Here is a 22598-nt window from a genome sequence, read left to right on the forward strand (position 1 = left end):
ATTTTTGAGGACATTCTGTTTGTCCTGAGGAAATGTTAGTTATTTTGACCACTTCCTTTCTATTCTTCCAATCAGCAGACAGTGCCTCCATCGCCACAGAGTACTCTGTGAAGTTTGATGATTCGATGACAGAGGATGACATTGAAGAAAGATCTTTCCGCTCTCTTTTACCATCTGAAGCCCACCGTCGCGAATCACTGGACAGGAAGCCCATTCCTCGCCCTGAGTCTGATGATGATAACAGCCATGACAGATCCAGCCCTAAAGTGAGCTCAAAGGTAATTTACTGTCAGCTCTCCTCATGCCACATGCCTCTGACTCCAGTTTTGTTCAGAATGAACGGGCCTGTTGTGTTTCTTTCTGTTTGGTTGTCATAGTTGGAGGTTGTTTGTGTTTTCCTGGTGTGTTGATAAGAAGTATGTGATGGATACATGACTCAGCCCTTGTGTTTTTCCCATGCTCTGTTTCCATGTCACGGCATACACAGCAGGATGACAGCATGCCCTTCTCCAGCGGCCAGGACAGCTTCTCCAAGTTCACCATGGACTTGGTGCGTCAGTACATGAAGGAGGAGGAAGTTCGAGCTCAGCATCAGAGTTCTCTTTTGCGTCTGCGTCAGAAGGCCCTCAGAGAGAAGACCAAGACTGAACTGGCCTGGCTGGAACACCAAAAGAGGCAGGGCAAACGTTCATGTTAATTTAGTTGAATCCGGATCAGAGCATGTTTCGCGTTATGCTAATGCGCTCCCCTCAATCGCTCATGGCCCAAGCGAATGCTTCACAGCCACGATCGCGCTCACTGGTAAAACGACGTTGCCTTAAATCTCACTCCGACATCAAATCATTACTGTGTAAATAATTACTTATTACTATTACTGCACATGGCTATGTTTTCGTCAATGAATGCAAGCAGACAGATATAAGAACTTGGTAGAAATGATTAATTTCAACACCCTTATTTCTCACCGCTGTTATTTTTTTTTGAATGTTTATTATGTTATTGAGAGGAAAATGCTCGGCACATATTCATCTAAACTGTGGACATCGGGATGTTTTTTTACAGTATAGCGCTGCAAAGGTATTTCAAACTTTTTATCCTTAAGCAAAAAATTAAAGAAAACTTCGCTTTTAGTATATCTCACTAACTCAGTTTCTCCACACTCCCTTTCAATTTCTTCTCCTCCTTCGTTCCTAACTTTGATGTTTACTGTGCATTTAGGCTATGTATAAGGTTCGCAACTCCATTAAAATAATATTTGAAGTCCATAACCTTAGATGCATATTCTTGACATATTCTCGAACCAGCACATCACTGAGCATTCTGGGATGAGCGAGTGGCCCTGAGTGAACTGAGCAAGCGGAGCACTCTCCGCTCCAGAGGAAATATTACCGTTTCACTCGCATCACATGCTCTGATCAGGACGTTAAAACTGTGAGATGCTAAAAAATGTACCCCATTTGCTTTCCTTATAATTGCTCTTGTCTCACTGAGTGAGATGTCATAATTCATGCACTTTTAAAAAAAAAGGTTACTTTGTTCTTTGTTACAAATTCTAATAACTTTTCCTGTTTATTATATATTGTATATTATCATAGCTTAATTTTATTAATAATCCATTTAAATCCTGATACATTTAAGTCTCGCTGTACATTTCCCACTCGATATTCTGTTTCACTCACTGATATATACACTTTGTGTGTGTGTGTGTGTGTGTGTGTGTGTGTGTGTGTGTGTGTGTGTGTGTGTGTGTGTGTGTGTGTGTGTGTGTGTGTGTGTGTGTGTGTGTGTGTGTGTGTGTGTGTGTGTGTGTGTGTGTGTGTGTGTGTAACTGACCCCCTCAAAAGTTATCAGTAATGTATGTTACATAGCGGAATTAATGAATTTCTGTATTTTTTTTTCTTTTTTGCTAAATCTCATTAAAATAGAAACCCATACATTCAAAGACCGTATACTAGTGAACTATAGTGACATGTTATTCATCATCTTTCCTTTCCACCAGGCGTCTCAGAGATAAAGGCGAGGATGATAAGATGCCACCTCTTCGTAAGAAACAGAGAGGCCTGATAATGAAGCTACAGCAGGAACAGGTGACAACCATGTGGAATTATGAGATTATTTCTAAGATAGACTTGTAAAGGAATTTATATTAAGTTAAATGTTCATCAATTGTTGAAGTATTCAAATGCTAGTCCTTGTGTATGGCACAGAAATAAAAGCTCAAACTTTGCTGTATGTTTTGTCCCACAGGCAGAGATTAAACGGCTACAGGAGGCAAATAAAGCAGCGAGGAGAGAAAGACAGCTGCTCTTCAAACAGCAGGAGGAGATTGAGAGAATAAGACACACAACCCTTAAACTCAAAGAGCGGCTCAAGAGTGCTGAAGACACAAAGTTGGTCAGTCTTCTGAATGATTATTTTAATAGCAATAATATTTATTTATAATTCTTCTGAATAAAGAAACAATGTACATTTCTCTGCCTTTTTTTTTTAATCAAACATCTGCAGTCACCTGTGTCGGGTGTAGCGGAGGAATCAGCTCCGCCCAGTGTGATAGTGACAGACACAGAGACCCGAAGTCCCTCCCCCATGTCTGTGTCAGGCAGTGAAACCAGCAGCATCATGCAGAAACTGAAAAAGATGCGCTCTCACATGGACGAGAAGTAAATAAAACCTCACGCATGTTTCTTCTCTATCCTTCCATCTTATCCCTCTTCTGTCCTCTCAAGTGATGCATTGGTTTGGAAGAAAATCTGAATTTTTTATCTATATGATTATATTAATCAAACTTAAATGAAACTTTAAAGATGCATAAGTTTTGCAGTGCAAACTTCTTCCAAAAAGGTTAAACAAACAATGTATGTTTGGTGTGCTCAGGGGCGATTTCTTATCATTTATGACCGGCTAATACTACTAATATCATGTATTCATTTCCTTGAGGTTCGTCTACAACTTGCTGACTGTGTGACATTTTAAAGTGTTTGTTTATTTCTGTGTGTACAGTGTTTGGTTTGAACAGAAGTGTGCTCTATGTAGGAAAACACCCATCTCCCTTAATTATTGGAGGAATCTTTCACATCTAAATTGAGAGCAGCTTTTTTATGCCACTAGTAAACAGGAAGTACATTCTGACAGCCGGATTTCTGAAACTGGTCAGCTGGTTATGAGGTTTCACGAATGCATTTCAAAAGTTCCACGTGTTCTCTAAATTCTTTGTCCATTGTACGTGATCTCATTCTCCCATATTCAGCCACTCATGCTTTGACAACAGTTTCTTGTTTAGTGTTATATCTTGGCAACTGGTGAGGGTCGTCCCATTGTTTAAAAACTTCATAGTACTGACACACATTTTTGACCTGCGAATAAAATTGGTACACAGAGTGAAGGGGATTTTACGCTTGTCTGATTCCACTAATAACTTGCTTTGTTGGGATTGTAGCACCGTTCACACGCTTCTAACTTTTTCTCACTCTGACTAATAGCATGATGATCTCTTTAGTATAACTTCCAGCTGTAATCATTCAGTGCTCATCCATATAAACAATTTATATGGTCAGCATAAATTAATACTACTGTTATGTATATTTACAAATATACCTCACAATTGTACTTGTAAATAAATTTTGTTTATTTACTGTATATTCTTAATTGTTGTATATACACTATACTTCCACACTTGCTCTATATCACCGTAAATACTTGTAAATGTACATAATAGTATTTAGACTGCTTTGAATTTGAGTAATTTATTATATATATATTTTTAATTAAACACAAACTCACAAATATATACATATATACTCAGTACCCACCTTTTTACATTAGTAAGTGATTTTATTTATTTATTAATTTTTTTTCAGTCACAGTAATGAGAATTGAGGATTTAAATTGTCATACTTTTAATTGTCTCAATATGAAAAAAAAACATTTTTGGAAGGATTGAAATATGAACTAGAGATTTTGTGAGATTCCCCAGACTGCTGTTTGGAGCAAAAAAAATTTCCAGGCTGCTTTTCCAGGAAATTACCAAGGCCTTTCATCTTACTCGAACAAATGTTTTTTTAAAGCAGTGTCTTTGATCATTTTTGAAAGTTTGACTTGTTTTTATGTATGACGCTCACAGTAGTGGTTTAAGGATTTGCAGCACGTAGTTAAATGCTAACAGTCACTAACAGGTTTGTTTGTTTGTTTGTTGCACATTAGTAAGAGGAAAATAAGGACACATTACATATGTTTACACTCAATCTCTCTCTCTCTCTCTGTCTCCATATCTGTATTTCTTTTGTCTGTCTCTCTTCACTTTTGTTTCATTCTCGCCAACTCTGCGCTTCTTGATATTTGACTGTCCTCTCCTCTCTTTCTTCCTTTGTTTTTAGACACTGTTCCCCTGTCCATTATTTCTTCTCTGTCTTTACGGCTCATCACTGGGCATCTCTGTCTGTCTGTCTCCCAAAACTTCACCCCAAATTCCAGCTCTTTATCTACAGCCAGTTGGTCAGGTACAGTTACCCACAATCCTCCTCTCCCCGTTCCTCCCCTCTCTCAGCACCTATTTCCCATGGAGCATGCTTTTGTTCATCCACTGCCAAAGCTGGGTGGGTGGGGGAATGTTTGGTGGGGATACAAGCAGGAAAAAAGGAATATGCAGTGATGAATGGATGGATGAAAATGAACCAGCTACACCATGGTGAAATAAGCTAATTCTTTGGCTAAAGCAAGTTTAAATTCAATCATAGTTATTTATCTGACTGGGGAAGATAATTTTTTTATTTCTAATGACTCAATGTTTTACCGAAATCCTTCATGATTGGTTTTTGAGTCTATTTGTTGAACAGATACAAGCAAATCTCTTGAAATTGATTACCGTAGTCAATCCTAAAGCCAAAGATCAGACTTGTTTAAATCATGGTGGGTTAAATGAGTGATTTCTGGGTCCTTTGTTTTTTGTCTCTGTGGTGTGATCCTGTCAAACCCAGTCTTTGCCTAATTGCTTGTCTGTCTTGTATTAATTTATATACATGTCATTTATATATGGTGAATCTCACGAAAATGTATCTCAAATTCAAATGGAAAACAATAAAATATATTTTGCATAGATGAAGCCTGTTTTATGACCAGTAACGTTTTTTACAGCATTTTCATGACATTTAAGAACTAATTGCCACAATGCTTATTTTTCATTTATATTTTTTATTGTCATTAGAGTGTCATTGCTGTAACAGCAAAACAAAGAATATTTATTTATAGAAATAATGAGGAGGGGGGTAAATTTAGCAGCTTAATTGTCATGAAAATCACTATACAACTAATGTTGATTATCCTAATAAAAATAGGCTTCATTATCATTTTGTATATTTATACTTTTTTTCTGATTTTGTTGTGGAATACAATCTAGACCACTTCAACTTTCGTGAGCTTCACCCATGCACTGCACAGAAAATCATCTCTGTTAAATCAGTTCTTGATCTTGGTATTGTGGTGAGTGGAGACCAGAAGGAATATCTCTTTTCAGACAGGCCCGGGCAGACTGATATATTGTATGCTTCTGAATAATGCTAGTTTAGGACTTCTTCATCTGCCCAATGGCCACAGTAAATCTTAACTCCAGCCCCTGATTAAATAAGTGTAGCCCGCGATGAGCTAATGAGTATATATGACTGAGGCAACATAATAGAATTTATGGTTAGATGAAGATGGCCGTTGTATTCACGAAGCAAGATGATTGCTTTTAGATAAAGCCATCTGTTTTTCTCTAACATGTTTTTAATTATCTTAAACCTCAATGAAAAAGGCAGGCGGGTTTGATCTCCCAAACCAATGTCATGATGCATGGAGGACTTTTTTTTTTCTGCAAAAATGATCTGCCTTAAGTGAAGCACAAGTTTTACCTGGTGCAGCTTGCTAAAAATGATAAATATATTATAATATTCAGTATAGCATATGAAATGCTAATTATTCAGTTTAATGTGCTTTGTTAGCTTGTTAAAAAATAATTTGACAAAGCATTTGAAAATTCGCTATGTGAGAGAGACAATAGTGCAAAACAAAAATAGCAGGAAATCTGTTGTGATTCGCACTCAAAATTAAAAAAAATCACAAACGTTTCTTTAGTGTAATTTAATTATAGTGTCAAAAATAATTCCTTTGCAGGATTGCTCTTACAGAGACAACAGCATAACATTTTGTCAAACCCTGGGTGGAACCTGTGTGTTTCAGTTTGTGAGGTGGTCATCTCTCTGTGTTTCACATATGAACTGTTCCAGGTGCATGAGTTTTACCCTAATAAGGACATTAAAGGCACAGTACTGGCATTTTCCCCTATTTAAATGAATGCAGGTCTCCAATCGGAGGCATGCCTGTTTTGGGAAGCATGTTTTGGAGTGTGTGTGTTTGTGTCTGGGTTTGTTTGTTTGCACATCCTTTGGAATTGAGACTAATCTGTTGTTTGAAGAAGGTGGGTGAGTGGCATTATTTGGACGTCTGCTTTGCCTGCTCTTATGGTGGTATGTCTCCAAATTGTGTCACTTTGCTTTACACAATCTTGTTCTCCCTTCTTCTGCCTTTTCTGTCTCTCTTTTGTCTCTTTCACTCTCTGTCCTGTAGATTTCTCACTAAAAGGGAGCAGCAGTTGATGCAGAGGCGCAGACATGCGGAGGAACTTCTCGAGTGGAGGCAGCGTTTGGATGCAGAGGAGGCTGAAGTGCGCCGCATGGAGAAGCAGGCTCTGGCGGCCTGGGAAAAACAGCAGCAGCCACGCAACAGAACACCACTGCACCGGGAAAGTGAGCACAGTAAAACCAGCGGTGGGCAAGAGAGTCCCACAGGGCAAGGTGAAATTTGACAACGTATTCATATCAGTGACCCCACACATCAGTTGTACTCCGTATGCACTACCATTCAAAAGTTGTAGGTCAGTAAGATTTGTTTTGAAAGAAATGAATACCTTTATTCAGCAAGGAAACATTAAATTAATCAAAAGCGATAGTAATGATTAAAACATTTCCACTTCAAATAAATTCTGTTGTTTTGAACTTTCTATTCATCAAAGAATCCTGAAATCCTTTGTTTCCACAAAAAATTAACTAGCAGAACTGTTTTCAACATTGATAATAATAAGAAATGTTTCTTGAGCAGTCAATCAGCATTTTAGAAGATTTCTGAAGAATCATGTGACACTGAAGACTTAATGGATGCTAGGAATTACCATTACATACAAATATTAGATACTTTAAAGTAATAATATTTCATAAAATTACTGATTTTAGTGTATTTTTGATCAAATAAAAGCAGCCTTGGTGAGTATAAGAGACTTCTTTCAAAACGTGTTAAAAAAATCTTACTGACAACTGGTTAAGTTAGGCCTTGTTATTTTCTACAATTTATACTGTGATTGTTATTTTAAAAAAGTTGTTGTCATTTGTTTCCTTTTTTTGTTTGATAAAAATTCAATAGAAGTTTTATTACAGTTTTAATATCATGGTTAAGGGGGTTTTAGGAACTTCACCTTATGTGTAACGACATCTTTTGTTGGGGTAAAATCACTGAACAGCACAGCCTTTTGTGGATTTTTGATTTATTAATGTGCTCTTTTAGCCCCTGGAAAGGTTTTCCACACCGTGTTATGTTTACTTGTTTTGAAGGTTGGTGTTTAAGAGCGTCAAAGCAAAGATTATAAATTGACCTGTGATTTCTTGTATATCTTCATCCATGTTTTCACAGAAGCAGTCAGTGAAGATGACGACTCTCCAGCACTGTCTGTGTCCAGTGTGCACACTGATTTGTCTGTTCCAGAGCAGCTGGCAAGCCCTTCCTCAGACCAGTCTGTCTCTGAGCTCCATGCTCCTCAGCCGGGAAGCAGCCCTGCTCCTGATACCCTCTATTCACCTGAGTTTAATGCCACAGACAGCAAACAGGTGAAAATGAAACCTGCAGAGCAAATAGTTTTGTTTAAAAAAAAAAGTATTTGCCCCCTATGTTTGTGAAATTGTCCATTTAGAGTGCTCAACTGTTAGCTGAGTGAATACAAAATACTATAATTTAATATTTGTTTTGTTCCTTAGTGGTTCTCAATCCTGGTCCTGGGGACCCACTGCTCTGCAAGGTTTGTATGTCTCCCTCATTTATCACACCTGATTCAGATCATCAGCTCATTAGGAAGGAGCTCTATGAACTGAACTGGGTGTGTCAGATAAAGGAGACATATAAAATGTGTAGAATTGTGGGTCCCCAGGACCAGGATTGAGAACCACTGAGTTAGATTACACCTATATCAGTCCTGTGAGAAAGTAAATGCCCCCCTTAAAGCTAATATGTAATTATCGGCACCATTAAGGACAATAACTGCAACTAAATGCTCCTTATCATTTGATATGAGCCTCACACAACTCTGTTAAGGAATCTTTTGCCCATTTTTACCATGCAAATGTCCGTGTACGTGCTTTAGAGCAGTTCAGTAGTGTGGCTGTCACAGTGTATTGGAACATTAGGACAGGAAGTCAAACATGGAATATGCTGCATCTAATGTTTATATTTGATATTATTAGAGCAGTTATTGAATATTGAGCATTGAGGATTTGCAAAGTTGTTTGCATCTTACAAGCACAAGTTGTTTTTAATATTTTGTGACATTACACAGGGTTGATTATAGCTCTCTTTAGTGAGTGTGATTTACATGTCCTGACCTTGGATCCCTCTTCGTGTGTGTGTATGTGTGCGTATGTGGCAGTCTCCTCCAGGGAAAGTCAGCTCTCTTCATCATTCAGACAGTAGCCAGCCTGGCACTAGTGAAAGCAGCAAGATGCAGGTGTGCTCCAAATCCAAGACCAGTGAGGTCCACACCTGTGACCCTCATTCGGCCACTCCATCCGGTAAGATCCTTGCTTCACCCAGCAGACTTCTGAAATAATCAGGATTTGCTCTATCGTCTAGGCCTGTTTTCCTTGTAAATTGCAACGTCTAGAATACTCAGTTTCATGTAGCATTTGACTTTCCTAATCTTTTAAATTGACTACCTCTTCTTATTCACTCGTTACTAAATTGGAGGTGTGAAGACTGGAAGAGGAACATATATAATGCTTGATGTTTAGCTCTGTTTTGCGCACTTCTCTGGCTCAAACCACTTAGTCATGTTGTAGAAGCACAGATGAATCTACCTGCCTTTTACTGATTATCTGTGTGAAAAAGAATGTGGTCCTTTTATGATTCAAACATTGTCTATCTATAATATTCAAATGTTTTATTTAGCCTCTAATCTTTATAGAGAATATTTACTGCCACATGAGGCAATGTTTTTGGTGATGACAATGGTTTAACTTCATATCTCTTAGCTGAGGTTGTGTAATATTTTTGTACTTTACCTTAGAGACCACATCTGATCAGAGTGATATTGAGAGTCGCATTCGTGCCCTCAAGGACGAGCTCCGCAAGCGCAAATCAGTGGTGTACCAACTGAAGAAAGAGCAAAAAAAGAGGCAAAAAGAGCGTCTGAAAGCTCAGGAAGCGAGTCTACTGAAACAGTTGGAGGTCAGCGAGCAGCACCTTCCATATTCACTTATTTCTGTGGAACATTGTGCTTTTCCTTTAAAATAAATAACTTTTCTTGCAATTTTTCAATATTATTTTAATTGGCTATACTTCTTATTATGCTGTATGTGTTAATGTTTGTGACGGTCTCTTCCTATGGTTCCCCAGTCATATAATGACTTTATTCAGAAGACCAAGGCTGAGTTGAGTAAAGAGCCTGACAGCACTCCAGCTACCAAACCCCAAATTAAAACTCCCACGTCAGCCACTGAAAAGCCTCGGATAAAACCCCCTCCTCTTCAGAGGTCAGCCTTGACATTTAACAGTCATTTTTAATTCACTCTTTATTCTTTTTTTTGTGCTCATAACAGTTGATGCATGTTTACTTTCACAGGCCTGAGACTAGCAAGAACTGGAAGATTGTCACAGAAACTGAGAAATCAGAGACTGTCCCTACGGACGGGTCAGCAGATAAAGGTGCAATGCCTTTTAGACTACAGCACATACATGCTGAAATTGAGAATATTGCTTCGAAACAGAATAAAAGGATACATAATGTTATAATTGTGCATGGTGTCTGTATTTGTTCGCAGATGATGCTGCACCATCAGGACTTCATAAGTATTCATCAGAAAATGATGACATTTCCTCAGATGAAGATCCTCCTACAGTCACTCCAACCCCAGTTATGGGAAGTCCAGAACATATGGACATTTTGAGGAGCTTGCATAGTCCAGAATATCTAAGCCACCAGTCAGAAGATGCCCCCTCGATCAAAGAGCATTCTGCCAGGCCAGAGGCCAATGACCTCCTTTCAGGAGATGAGAGTGTGGTCTCTTGCCACAAGTCTGGGATTATGGAGGAACTGGAATATGCAAAGACAGAGAGGTCTGAGAATGACCAATCTGACCAGCACTCTCACCCTCTGCTTAAACTGGATCTTGGGCTTCATGTGCCATTTCTAAAGGATGTGAACTTCAAATTTGAAGAGGAAAGATTGTCTGAGAAGGATGCTGAAGACAAGCCAGCATTTCTAGATTCTGCAGAAGCTGGAGAGAGTATGAGATTTGCTGATTCAAATGTATCTCCTGTGGCGAAATCAAAAGATATAGTCTACCCTTCAGCTGAAAAGACTCCTTCAGTCATAGATCGTTCTTATACCCCTGACTTCTTGTTGTCCAAGAGGGAGGATTTACCAAAAATGAAAGATTCACAGTCACCCCCAGGTGATGGCTATAACGATGACTTTGAGTCTTCCTTTGGGTCGTCATTCAAGGAGGAAAACCATGAATCAAAGCCTACATCACCTTCTGCCCCAGAGCCTAAAGAAAAATCTTTTAAGTCTCCAATGTACAGTAGTGAAGAGGAAATTGAAGAAGAATTAAGTGTCCAATCAGGAAGTACTAATGGCAGCTTCCAAACTGAAAGTCATGTAGACCTGAATAGCCTTGGTAAAGGCTCCAAAGAAGACATCACCAGCCCTTCAAAATGTCCAACTTCCCCCCAGCCCCAAATGCCAATCTTGCCAATAAAGGACGAATTGCCAAGCTTCTGCATTGGTGACCGGGTTCTGGTGAGTAATATACAACCAGGGACACTGAGATTCAAGGGACAAACTAACTTTGCCAATGGATTCTGGGCTGGGGTTGAACTGGACAACCCTGAGGGAAGTAACAATGGAACGTATGATGGGGTGGTGTACTTTGAGTGTAGGGAAAAACATGGTTTATTTGCCCCACCGGACAAGATCTCTCGTCTTCCAGAGAAGTTTGAGGCCAGTGCAGACACAGAAGATGAAGATTCCTCATGTGATGACCAGCCAAACAGAAAAAACAAAAGCTCAGAGAAGCAGTTGGAGCACATAAATCTGCTAAACAAAATGAAAGGAGAAAAATCTGACCTAGATTTACATCCTGAGGCCAGAGAACCCTTGGATGAGCATGAAAAGCCATTGGAACGCAACATCAAACAGCTTTCCACTGGGCAAAGCACCTTTATTAAATCTCAGCATAACCTGGATTTTAACGATATTGACTGCAATATCATTAAGGACTGTGACAAAGGTCCGCACACAGTGCCTAACGGCAGCGACAGGGACGTCATTCTCAGATTCGAGGACGCATCTGTTGAAGTTGTTCCATTGCTCAATATATTGGATAAAGGGACATCCATAAACCAAAAGCAGGAAGAGGAACCAACAGCAGTCATTTTGGACCTGTTGGTTGAGGGTGAGAAATCAAGAATTGATGGTCTTCAGAAATCCACTGACATCTCAATCGAGGAGGCCAGTCTAGACAACAGAGAAGACTTGAATAACAAAAGAGCTTTGACTACCCTCGCAGATAAACTTGTGGAAAACTTCCTAAGTGATGCGGTGAAGCACTTTCAGAAGATCAAGAAAGACAAAGAGGGGAAGTTATCAGCTGCTAATCAGTTGAAAAGAGACTTCATCAATGAAGATGATGGACTTAGAAGCAACAACTTCAAATCTCAGAGCAGGTCTGCATCCAAAACAAAGACGGACAGTTTCCGCACCTTCTTTGATGATGATCAGGAAGAACTTTCATCTCCAGAGCATTGCAACAGACCTGTAAGTGACTGACTATTTTGATTAATCTTAAGATCCTATAGAACTCGATAAAATGAGAGACCAGTTTAAAAAACTTTGTTTAAAGTTATTGAAAACAAGTGAATGATTTACCCAACAAACTGATAACATTGCTGATGTGTAATGCTTAAGTTGACATTTCCAGCTGAATTGACAGATATCCAAAGACTGATGTTACCTTGGAACCTTCTTTTTAGGCCTGCAGTGTGTTGCAAAGTTCAAATAGAACATGTAAAGTTAAATCAGATCTTCTCTTAATGAAGGTTGTTAAGGGGTGATCTTGATGAAAGTTAACTATGCCTCTTCAACAGGAGAGCCCTGTCCTGGGTACAAGTGGACAGGAAGAGTTAGCTAAACGTCTGGCAGAGCTGGAGCTGAGCCGTGAGCTCTTCGATGTCCTTGGTGACGAGCAGGACTGGTTCGATGAGGACTTTGGTCTCAGTTCACGCAAACAGCAGCAAAAGCAAAAACTTCAACAGCAGCCAGATGGGATTTCTGGCTCCCTGAGTTTGGGTGCAGGGGAACAGGTCAAAACACCACCCAGGCCTGAACTTCCTGTTCAGATGAAGCAACCAGAGGAGCCTGCCATGGTTGTTCCTCACACTGTCCAGGAGGTGGAGAAACTGGTCATCGCTGCTACTCAAGAAATCTGGAAAAGCTGCAAACTGGGTCATGGTCGACCAAGTCTGACTGCAGTACCCAAACCTCAACCCTCTAATAGTTTCCTAGAAGGAGACGCCAAAGCCAGTGACCTGGATGCTCAATGTCAACGAAGCTACAGACTGGTAGGGAGTGAGAATCTGACATTTATGTGTTTGTTTAGCCTTGGGAAGGTTTTTGTGAACATTTCCAGGAAAATCAATAAAATTTTTTGCTGTTGTATTTATTTACAGACGGTCTTTGATTTATCATGGGAGGTCATTCAAGACATCTATGCAGAAGATCCGAAAGTTGATCTGCCACAATGGATGAAGCCACGTCGCCTTAATTCCACCTACTTCCATCGGGTGAAATGCCCCAATGACATCACAACAGTCCAGGTATGCAAGATGACAATACCGCTTATAGTTGTCAATAATACTTAGTTATACTTTATTTTAAGGTGTCCTTGTCACGGTGTGTTAAAGTTAGTTGGCTGTAGTTATGCATAATTTATAGTTACTACTATAGTAACTACTTGTAATGTGTAACGAGGACACAACTTAGCAACAAGTAGTTAGGCAACAAGTAGTTACCCTACTTACATGATTGTATATTATTTTATTTATTTATTTACTTATTTTAATATGTATGGTTTTTTTGTTTGTTTGTTTTTTCTTAGGAATTTGTCACCACTGAGGTATTAAAGTTGTGTGGTCTAAAGAAAGAGCCGAACCAGAAAACAGACTGGCAGAAAATGATCAAATTTGGACGGAAAAAGCGAGACCGAGTTGACCACATTTTAGTAAGTGTTTTTAACTTCCTATTCAGAATGCTAGTGTGTCAAATTGCAACAAAAACTTGCTGATTATGGAGTACATCTATTTTAATGTTGCCACTTAAGCTTAATTATGGTAAGTATAGTATGCAGTTTATACTAAATGCATAACTCCATGATCACTCGTCCACTTCTAGGTCCAGGAGTTGCATGAGGAGGAATCCCAGTGGGTAAACTATGATGAAGATGAACTTTTTGTAAAGATGCAGCTAGCTGATGGTATTTTTGATGCCTTGCTAAAAGACACGGCTGACGTTCTGACCCAAATCCAAGAGAAGTCGTCCAAAAGAACTCTTTGATGATGCTCTCGTCTGTACAGCGAAACGTTTTAGGTACCTTCTGTTAAACATAAAATCCAAGCTTTGGCATAAAAGGACATTTAGAGAGGAATTCCCATTCAGTCTGCTTGTGCAGTCCACGACAAGACCGATAGTGGATTCAGGATTCAAGGCCATAACACCTTGTCAAGAGGTCTGACTTGTCGTGGAGATAATCACATTCTCATCCGGGAAGTCTGATGAACACTCTTGGTGTTCCAGTGTTAACCGTAGCAGCTGTTTGGGTCCAGATTCCCCACACTGTGTCTGTTCATCATTGCTGCTAAAACAGGCTCTGCCATTCTGAAGTCTTATACAATGACCTTAATACTTACAGACTTGTTTCTATTTCCAGTTAGATTGTATAATAACATATACTTGTTTTTTCTTTTAATCCTATTAATTTATATTTTAAAAAAGGAGCATTTGAATTTGAAAGTATGTAAAGAAAAGAGATTATTTTACCATTGACATGATTAATTGCAGAACGAAGCACAATAAGTACAATTTGAATGTTTAAATGGCAATACAATGTAAAGGGATTTGATGCAAGATAATGTTGAATGCAAAAATATTTAAATGATATTTAACTGCTTTTTGAAAGCTACAGGAAAACTGTTCTTGCAATGGCTTTGTTTTGATCCTTCAAGCAATGTTGTATTGGCAACACACGCTATGGTTATTAGATGCCAAAAGATTGAATTGGACATATATTAACTGTGCTGAACACTGACATGCTGGGTTCTAGCCTTAACATTTGCCTTTTATCAAATTCATTTTAAGTGCCTCCATTGTTATGTTTGCTCATGCATGAGCTACTTTTCCCAGCCTTCCTTTGACTTGTCATAACGGTCCCTTTGGCTTTAATGGTGTCTTAACTTTTTTCTTCATAGCTGGACAAACCTCTAATAGTGTAAGATGTACATTTCTGCCTTACTCTGTGTGTGTGTGTCCATCATCAGAACCTTTTTAAAGTACATTTTTGTCTTTTTAAGGAAATATCAATGGTAATGTTACACTATCGCTGGCACAAGGACATATTTGTTTACTTTTAAAGGAGGCGTTTTACACATTGTGTACCTTACAGAGGAATTGCTCAAGGGCTCAGCACGTCCATCTCGTTTTTATAGCCAAACTGTTGTCTACAAATACTGTGATGTACATATTTGTTTGTAAATCAGTCTCCCATTATAATCCTGGTTTCATCAGAAACATTCTATGATCATAGTGTCTGAGATGTTTAATTAGCTGTAACCAGCCCTTTCTCACCTCTCTTAAAGCTGTACTTTTTCTGAGCCAGTCTGTCCTTTAGTGACCTGTGAGGTTAGATCTAGAATATTGTGCCGTGTCAGTGGGTTAATCTTCATCTATGCAGCAACAGAGTCTCTGACACCCAGCATCAGTCGCTCATCCAAAAGCACGTCTAATAGGTAACGGAGATCTCTACCTCGTTCCGAGAATAGGCTACTACTAATAGTCTTTTTGGCTAATAAGTTTAAATTTTTAACTATGGGTGGGTAATTCTCTGCCTTAGGTAAAATTAGGATTTGTGTGGCACAAATGGTTTGATAATCAGTTTCTACTTTTAAATTTGTAGGTCATAGAAATGTTTTTCATCCCGTAAGTGTATGTGTATTTATAATGATGTACTGTGAGTGACAGAGGTGCACTTGAAGACTTGTAAATTGTTTTACCCATGTAAATAAGAGTCGATGCCTATCTCCTGTGAGTGGACTCATGGAAGATTGCTGTGAAAATGGGCATGGTTCCTTTTGCTTCCATGTACATATTATAGATATATTTGTTAACTGAACTGATCCTTTGGAAATTGTAAATAAAGATGATCTCATTTCTCAGTCATAACATTTGCTGTGAGATCATTTGTTTCAGAACCTTTTTAAAGTACATTTTTGTCTTTTTAAGGAAAGATAAATGGTAGTTACACTATTGCTGGCACAAGGACACATTTGTTTTCTTTTAAAGGAGGATTTTTACTCCTTGTGTATCTTTCAGCAGGATTGCTCAAGGGCTCAGTACGTCCATCTTTGTTTGTTGGTTGTTTGTTTTTGTAAAGAAAAGTGTTCCCTTTCAAGAGGTCTCTCCTATTGCGTAAGTAGCTTACGCTATGGGAAAACTCCTTTTCTCGAGAATATTGAAGTCTTTATGTAAAACGCATTGCAGCTGCACAGCTGACAGCAATGAACGAAGGCAGCTCGGTCATTGGCTGTGCTGCGGCAACTTGCTCGAACCAATGACGGGGCGACTCTGAATGCGCGACCAATGAGCGCGCTTTGCGCCCGCGCGCGTCAGAGCCCGCCAAGATGGGCGTGGCCAAGAGCTATATATTGGGCGCCCCGTCATGAGAGTTCTTTAGATTTAATCTCCTTCAGCGAACACCTTCTTCGCTGGATCCTCCGGATTATTGAAGCTTCGCCGTCGAAAAGCATACCAGCGGGATTTGCTACGAGGACGTCGGCACCTTCAGCCGCCTTCTAACGCGATCCTACTGAGCCATCCGGCGTACTGCTCACGCAAGTATTTACATCTGTTCGCTCTGCGACACTTGTAAAAGAGCAAATTTTCCAAGGCGTTGTTTCAAATGCCTTCCTGCGCGTCGTGCAGAGACCTTCTCCCGGACGGGGATCGTCACATCATCTGCGCTCGCTGCCTGGGCCGGGACCACGCAGAAGCTGCTTTGACCAAGGGCGGATGCCCCGAATGTGACGACCTGGGTCTCTCCGCACTGCGGGCTCGCCTCGCCGCTTTCGCCGTGAGCGAGCCCATCGCCGCCATCCCTCTGTTCGAGCCGCGCACTAAGAAAAAGCGCCGCTCACAGAGGCTTCCTGAACCTGAGCTCAGTGACGTCACGCCGAGCCAGTCTCCGCGTGCTTCACCGCCGCTCTTGCCCTCCCCACCGCCGGTTCAGTTCTCCCAGCCGGACCCACACCCCTCTAGCAGAGCGGTGGGCCTTGTGACTTTCGGCGCGTCCGAGGACGACGGGGGAATGGATGACAGCTTGTCAATCGACGCTGCATCGGACGACTGGCCGGGCTCCACTCTCGACCCCGCCCCGTCGACGCTAGCTAGCGCGAGCGGGGGCTCCACCATGGATAGCGAGATTATCCGCGTTCTCTCTAAGGCCGTGGAAGACCTCGGGCTCGATTGGTCTTCTCCCGAAGAACCAACCCGGAGCCGACTGGATGAGTGGTTTCTGCAGGGGCGCCAGCAGGCCCCTCGGCAAAGGCCTTCTCCCTTCTTCCCGGAAGTTCACGACGAACTCACCAAGTCGTGGAAAGCCCCCCACTCTGCGCGCCTAAAGCCTTCTTTTTCTTCCTCGCTCTCCTCTGTGGACGGCGCAAAGGAAAGAGGCTACGAGGGAACACCGCCCCTCGAGGAGGCCGTGGCCAATCATCTCTGCCCGCCCTCCACCACCGGATGGAAAGCCAAAGCTTCCCACCCCTCGAAGCCCTGCCGCACTACTTCAGCTCTCGCCGGTCGCGCCTACGCCGCCGCCGGCCAAGCTGCATCAGCGCTTCACTCTATGGCGGTACTTCAAGTGTTCCAAGCCAAGCTTCTCCGCTCTATGGACGAGTCTGGCCCCGAACCCGAAGCCTTTAAGGACCTACGCAGCGCGACTGACATAGCCCTGCGAGCCACGAAGGCCACCGCCCAGTCTATCGGCCGTGCCATGGCTAATTTGACTGTTCTCGAGCGCCATCTGTGGTTGACTCTGACTGAGATGAAGGACGCGGATAAGGCGCCATTTCTCGACGCGCCTATCTCCACCAGCGGGCTGTTTGGACCGGCGGTTAAGGGTTTTGCCGAACGCTTCACTGAGGCCCAGAATGCTTCACAAGCTATGCGGCATTTCCTGCCCAAGCGCTCCAGCTCATCGCAGAGCAGACAGAGGCCGCCGCAGCCGCAGCGGGCTAGAACAGCCCCCACCGCCTCTCAGCCCGCGCCTCAGGCTGACGCTCGACGCCGCTCGCGCTCTCACAACCGCAAGCCGCCTTCTGAGCGACGGGGTCCTCGGCCCAAGATTGTGCTGAACCCCGAGCCTCGAAAGCCGTCCTAGCCACAAGAATGAAAAGAGAGAGTGCGTGTCTCGCAAAAGCCGGACCACTCTCTCTGCAAAAGCTCAAGCATTACCCAGTCCCCTTACAGGCGGCTGGATATGTTCATACAGCAGTCAATGGGCCAGTCACAGAGCTCGCTCACCTGCAAACAAACGCCGTTTTTACGGTGACGCACAGAAAACACAAAAAGAGTCTTTTTCTGCCTGTGTCACTAAGGGTTCACATGTCCACAAGGTGTGCATTCCCAGATACTGTCAAAACAGTGCCAAATTCATTCCCAGCTCAAGCTGCGCACCCCATGAATGTAGATCACGTGCCTACGGTCATGTACGCACCACTACACACAAGCACTGTTCACACAGTTATAAATTCATCCCCAGTAAAAGCGGGAAACATTATAAAAGTGACGCGTGTGCCTACCACTGTTTATGCACCCCCACTTATAAACACTGTCCTTACAGTGTCAAACACAACCCCAGCCCAGGCTGCGAGTTTTACAGACACAGCGCGCGCTGCTGTAATCACACACGCGCCCATTCACTCAGCTGCTCAGCGCGCGCCCGCGCCTCTGAGAGCTATGAGCTCAGGCGATTCGCTGGCCGTGTCCCTGCGTCACAGCGGCCCGCCCCTAGCCTGTATTCAGCCCATATCTGTACACGCAGCGGCATGGGAAAATATTCCAGATATGCCGAAATGGGTATTGAATATAGTAAAGCACGGATACTCGCTCCAGTTCGCTCGCAGACCACCACGTTTTACGACTGTGGTCGAGACGAAAGTGAGAAAAGAGTGCTCACATGTTCTACGCACCGAGGTGCGCAAACTAATAGAAAAGGGCGCTGTGGAAACTGTTCCCCCCTCTCTGAGCGAGGCAGGTTTTTACAGCCGCTATTTTCTCGTCCCGAAAAAGGATGGCGGTCTCCGCCCCATCCTAGATCTCAGACACCTGAACAAAGCACTAATGATTCGCTCGTTCAGAATGTTAACAACCAAGCATATCCTCGCGCAAGTACGCCCAGGAGATTGGTTTCTCTCAGTGGATCTGAAAGATGCTTACTTTCACATTCCAATAGCGCCTCATCACAGGCCGTTTCTGAGATTCGCTTTCGAGGGACAGTCGTACCAGTACACAGTACTTCCGTTCGGCCTGTCCCTGGCTCCCCGTACATTCACGAAATGTATGGATGCAGCACTTTCCCCCCTAAGGCGAAGGGGAGTGCGAATACTGAATTATCTCGACGATTGGCTGATTCTAGCACAATCAGAGAGTCAGTTAATAACACACAGATCTTGGATTATCAGCCATTTAGAATGCCTGGGTCTAAGAATCAATTTTGCAAAAAGCATACTATCTCCCAGCCAGAGGATTTCTTTCCTGGGAATAGTTCTAGACTCGATGCAAATGACAGCGCGTCTCTCATCAGAGCGCGCGCTCACCATCCGGCGCCTTGCAACATCATTCAGGGCGGGCGCGCTCGCCCCCGTCAAGCGGTTTCAGAGGATGCTCGGTCTCATGGCCTCAGCATCGGCCGTACTCCAGCTAGGATTGTTGCATATGCGCCCTCTCCAACGCTGGCTCAAGAGCCGCGTCCCTACTCACGCGTGGCGTTCGGGCCACCTTTTAATCAGAGCGAACCACGGCTGTATAAAAGCCCTGACGCACTGGAAAGCCGCCGACTGGTACCAGTCAGGCGTGAGTCTGGGTGTGAACACAAGGAGAAAGATGATAACGACAGATGCCTCCAAAATAGGTTGGGGGGCCCTTTACGAGGGCAGGCCTGTCTCCGGCTTTTGGTCAAACCCGGAGAAGCGCCTACACATAAACTGTCTGGAAATGAAAGCGGTCGCTTTGGCTCTCAGAGCCCTGCTCCCACAGCTGAGAAACGAACACGTCTTGGTCCGAACGGACAACATGACGGTAGTATCGTACATAAATCGCCAGGGTGGACTCAGGTCGAGCTCCATGCATTCAATGGCCAGGAGACTCATTTTATGGTCCCAGCACAACTTGCGCTCGCTGAGAGCAGCGCATGTGCCAGGTGCCCTGAACCAGGGGGCGGACATGCTATCCAGAGACAAAATTCTCCCAGGAGAATGGGCTCTCAACCCGCTGACGATTCACTGGTTATGGAAAACCTTTGGCAAAGCGGAGATCGACCTCTTCGCCTCCAAGGAGAACGCGCACTGCCCTCTTTTCTTCACGAAAAGCATGGATGCGCTCGCCCAGAGCTGGCCGAGCCGTCCCTTATATACCTTTCCCCCGATCGCGATGCTACCGCAGGTCATCAGTCGGGTCAGAGAGGAGAAAGACGCAGTGCTGCTGATAGCCCCACTCTGGAAGAACCAAACATGGTTTCCAGATCTGATGCAAATGCAATCTGCACCACGGCCGATTCCACTGAGGCCAGACCTCCTCAGTCAGGCCAACGGGATGATATTTCATCCCCGCCCCGATCTGTGGGCCCTTCATGCATGGCCCCTCAACGGGTTCCCAGGAACCTCACGAGCGGAGCACTAAAAACCATCGCTGAGGCGCGGGCGCCCTCCACGAGACGCTTATATGCCCAGAAATGGAAAGTGTTCAGTGTCTGGTGTAATGCCAAGGGCTTGAACCCTGAAACATGCGAGATTACGAACGTACTCGCTTTTCTACAAGGGCTTCTGGAGGCGGGCCGCGCCCCCTCCACGCTCAAAGTATATGTGGCGGCCATCACAGCATCACACGACCCTGTAATGGAACGTCCATTGGGAAGAAACGACCTAATTATTCGTTTCCTAAGGGGCGCTAGGAGGATGAACCCTTCACGCCCCCCCTCAGTGCCGATCTGGGACCTAGCTACTGTCCTAGACGCTCTTAAAGGGCCTCCGTTCGAACCACTCCGAACCGTGCACCTTAAACAGCTCTCGCTCAAGACTGCGCTCTTGCTGGCACCCGCCTCGGTCAAGAGAGTGGGCGACCTGCACGCGCTTTCGACAAGCGCTGCCTGCCTAGAATTCGGACCTAACGACTGCAGGGTCGTCCTTAGACCGAAACATGGGTATATTCCTAAAGTGCTCACCACTCCCTTCAGAGCACAGGTTATCTCCCTAACTGCGCTATCGTCCCCAGCAGACGAACACGACGCTAATCTACTCTGCCCCGTTAGGGCTCTCAGAGTGTATTTGGAGCGTTCTGCCCTATTCAGACAGACAGAACAACTGTTTGTGTGCTTTGGCGGCCGTACGAAAGGTTCCGCCGTTTCAAAGCAGAGAATCTCTCACTGGATAGTTGAAGCTATAGCGCTGGCTTATGAAGCTAAGGGACTTCAATGCCCCTGGGGAGTCAAAGCACACTCCACCAGGAGTGTGGCTTCTTCCTGGGCATGGTCGAGCGGGATACCGATCGAGGATATTTGTGCGGCGGCAGGCTGGGCCTCACCGTCCACATTTATCAGGTTCTACAACCTACAGGTCCCGACACTGCATTCCAATGTACTATCAGCATGATGCTAGTTGAACTACGAGTTCGTATCTAGATTATGTATGTGCTTGTGTCACACTGAGCGCCTTCTAGCCGCTCTGTATTCTTTCCCACATATAAAGCTCGCCTCTGCCGGCTAGTTGGATGATAACTTTGCTTTTTTAGCTCAGGCACCTGCCTCTGGCTATCATAAGGCGAAGTTCAGCACGCACGGCGTTTTGCATGGTGTTCCCATAGCGTAAGCTACTTACGCAATAGGAGAGACCTCTCGAAAGGGAACGACTCGGTTACTAACGTAACCTCGGTTCCCTGAGAGGAGGGAACGAGTATTGCGTAAGATGCCGTGCTTGTGCTTGGTTAGTTCGCTTCAGTCGTTTTAACCTAAAGAACTCTCATGACGGGGCGCCCAATATATAGCTCTTGGCCACGCCCATCTTGGCGGGCTCTGATGCGCGCGGGCGCGAAGCGCGCTCATTGGTCGCGCATTCAGAGTCGCCCCGTCATTGGTTCGAGCAAGTTGCCGCAGCACAGCCAATGACCGAGCTGCCTTCGTTCATTGCTGTCAGCTGTGCAGCTGCAATGCGTTTTACATAAAGACTTCAATATTCTCGAGAAAAGGAGTTTTCCCATAGCGTAAGCTACTTACGCAATACTCGTTCCCTCCTCTCAGGGAACCGAGGTTACGTTAGTAACCGAGTCGTTTTTATGCATGTTTAACAAAAAAAACATTGAAATTAACAATTTAAAGAACTGAAGCACAATTGACAATTTATAAATATTTTTTTGGCATTTAAATTTTTTATTTAAAAAAAATTATATAAATTGCATTGAATAATATCAGTTACACATAATCTCAAATTTTTATATTGTATGATTTTGTTTTTTTATATACAGTCCAGAAAGTCAATACTGTTTCCTCTGAGGTGGGACAGCCAAAGTCACCATTTTAAGGCAGTAAAAAGACATTTGATGTGTAATTTTGTGTTAGACACTAGTTCAACACATTCAATAGTTCTCACAACAACAACAAAAAAGCATAAGATTTGTGCCTCTAATGCTGATGGGATCTGCAAAGTGTACTGTATTCGGGATAGGTGCCTTCACTGCCTTGTGTAAAATGTCAGTTTCATCCTCCAAAAGT

General features: G+C 43.1%; 1 protein-coding gene across 15 annotated transcripts in view; it reads left to right on the forward strand.

Annotated features, from left to right (window-relative positions):
- Positions 1-15784, forward strand: part of cep350 (centrosomal protein 350) — a 42599-nt gene extending 26815 nt beyond the window's left edge. For 3 of the 15 annotated variants that reach the window (XM_077222687.1, XM_077222691.1, XM_077222688.1), the window contains exons 24-40: positions 76-278; positions 488-675; positions 2000-2087; positions 2248-2394; positions 2506-2660; positions 4374-4496; positions 6601-6827; positions 7717-7910; positions 8723-8864; positions 9359-9519; positions 9688-9824; positions 9914-9996; positions 10113-12109; positions 12439-12912; positions 13021-13167; positions 13449-13571; positions 13742-15784. In XM_077222687.1, coding sequence (XP_077078802.1) covers positions 76-278; positions 488-675; positions 2000-2087; positions 2248-2394; positions 2506-2660; positions 4374-4496; positions 6601-6827; positions 7717-7910; positions 8723-8864; positions 9359-9519; positions 9688-9824; positions 9914-9996; positions 10113-12109; positions 12439-12912; positions 13021-13167; positions 13449-13571; positions 13742-13903 — 4751 coding nt within the window. In that variant the 3' untranslated portion in view covers positions 13904-15784. The remainder of the gene's footprint in view (positions 1-75; positions 279-487; positions 676-1999; positions 2088-2247; positions 2395-2505; positions 2661-4373; positions 4497-6600; positions 6828-7716; positions 7911-8722; positions 8865-9358; positions 9520-9687; positions 9825-9913; positions 9997-10112; positions 12110-12438; positions 12913-13020; positions 13168-13448; positions 13572-13741) is intronic. The other 12 variants (XM_077222689.1, XM_077222693.1, XM_077222703.1 and 9 more) reach the window with 7 other exon arrangements.
- Positions 15785-22598: the final 6814 nt, after the last annotated feature.

The sequence above is a fragment of the Siphateles boraxobius genome, unplaced genomic scaffold, assembly GCF_051911475.1.
Source record: "Siphateles boraxobius isolate OS27281-9 unplaced genomic scaffold, OSU_SipBor_1 9, whole genome shotgun sequence".
In the NCBI taxonomy this organism is placed as follows: domain Eukaryota; kingdom Metazoa; phylum Chordata; class Actinopteri; order Cypriniformes; family Leuciscidae; genus Siphateles; species Siphateles boraxobius.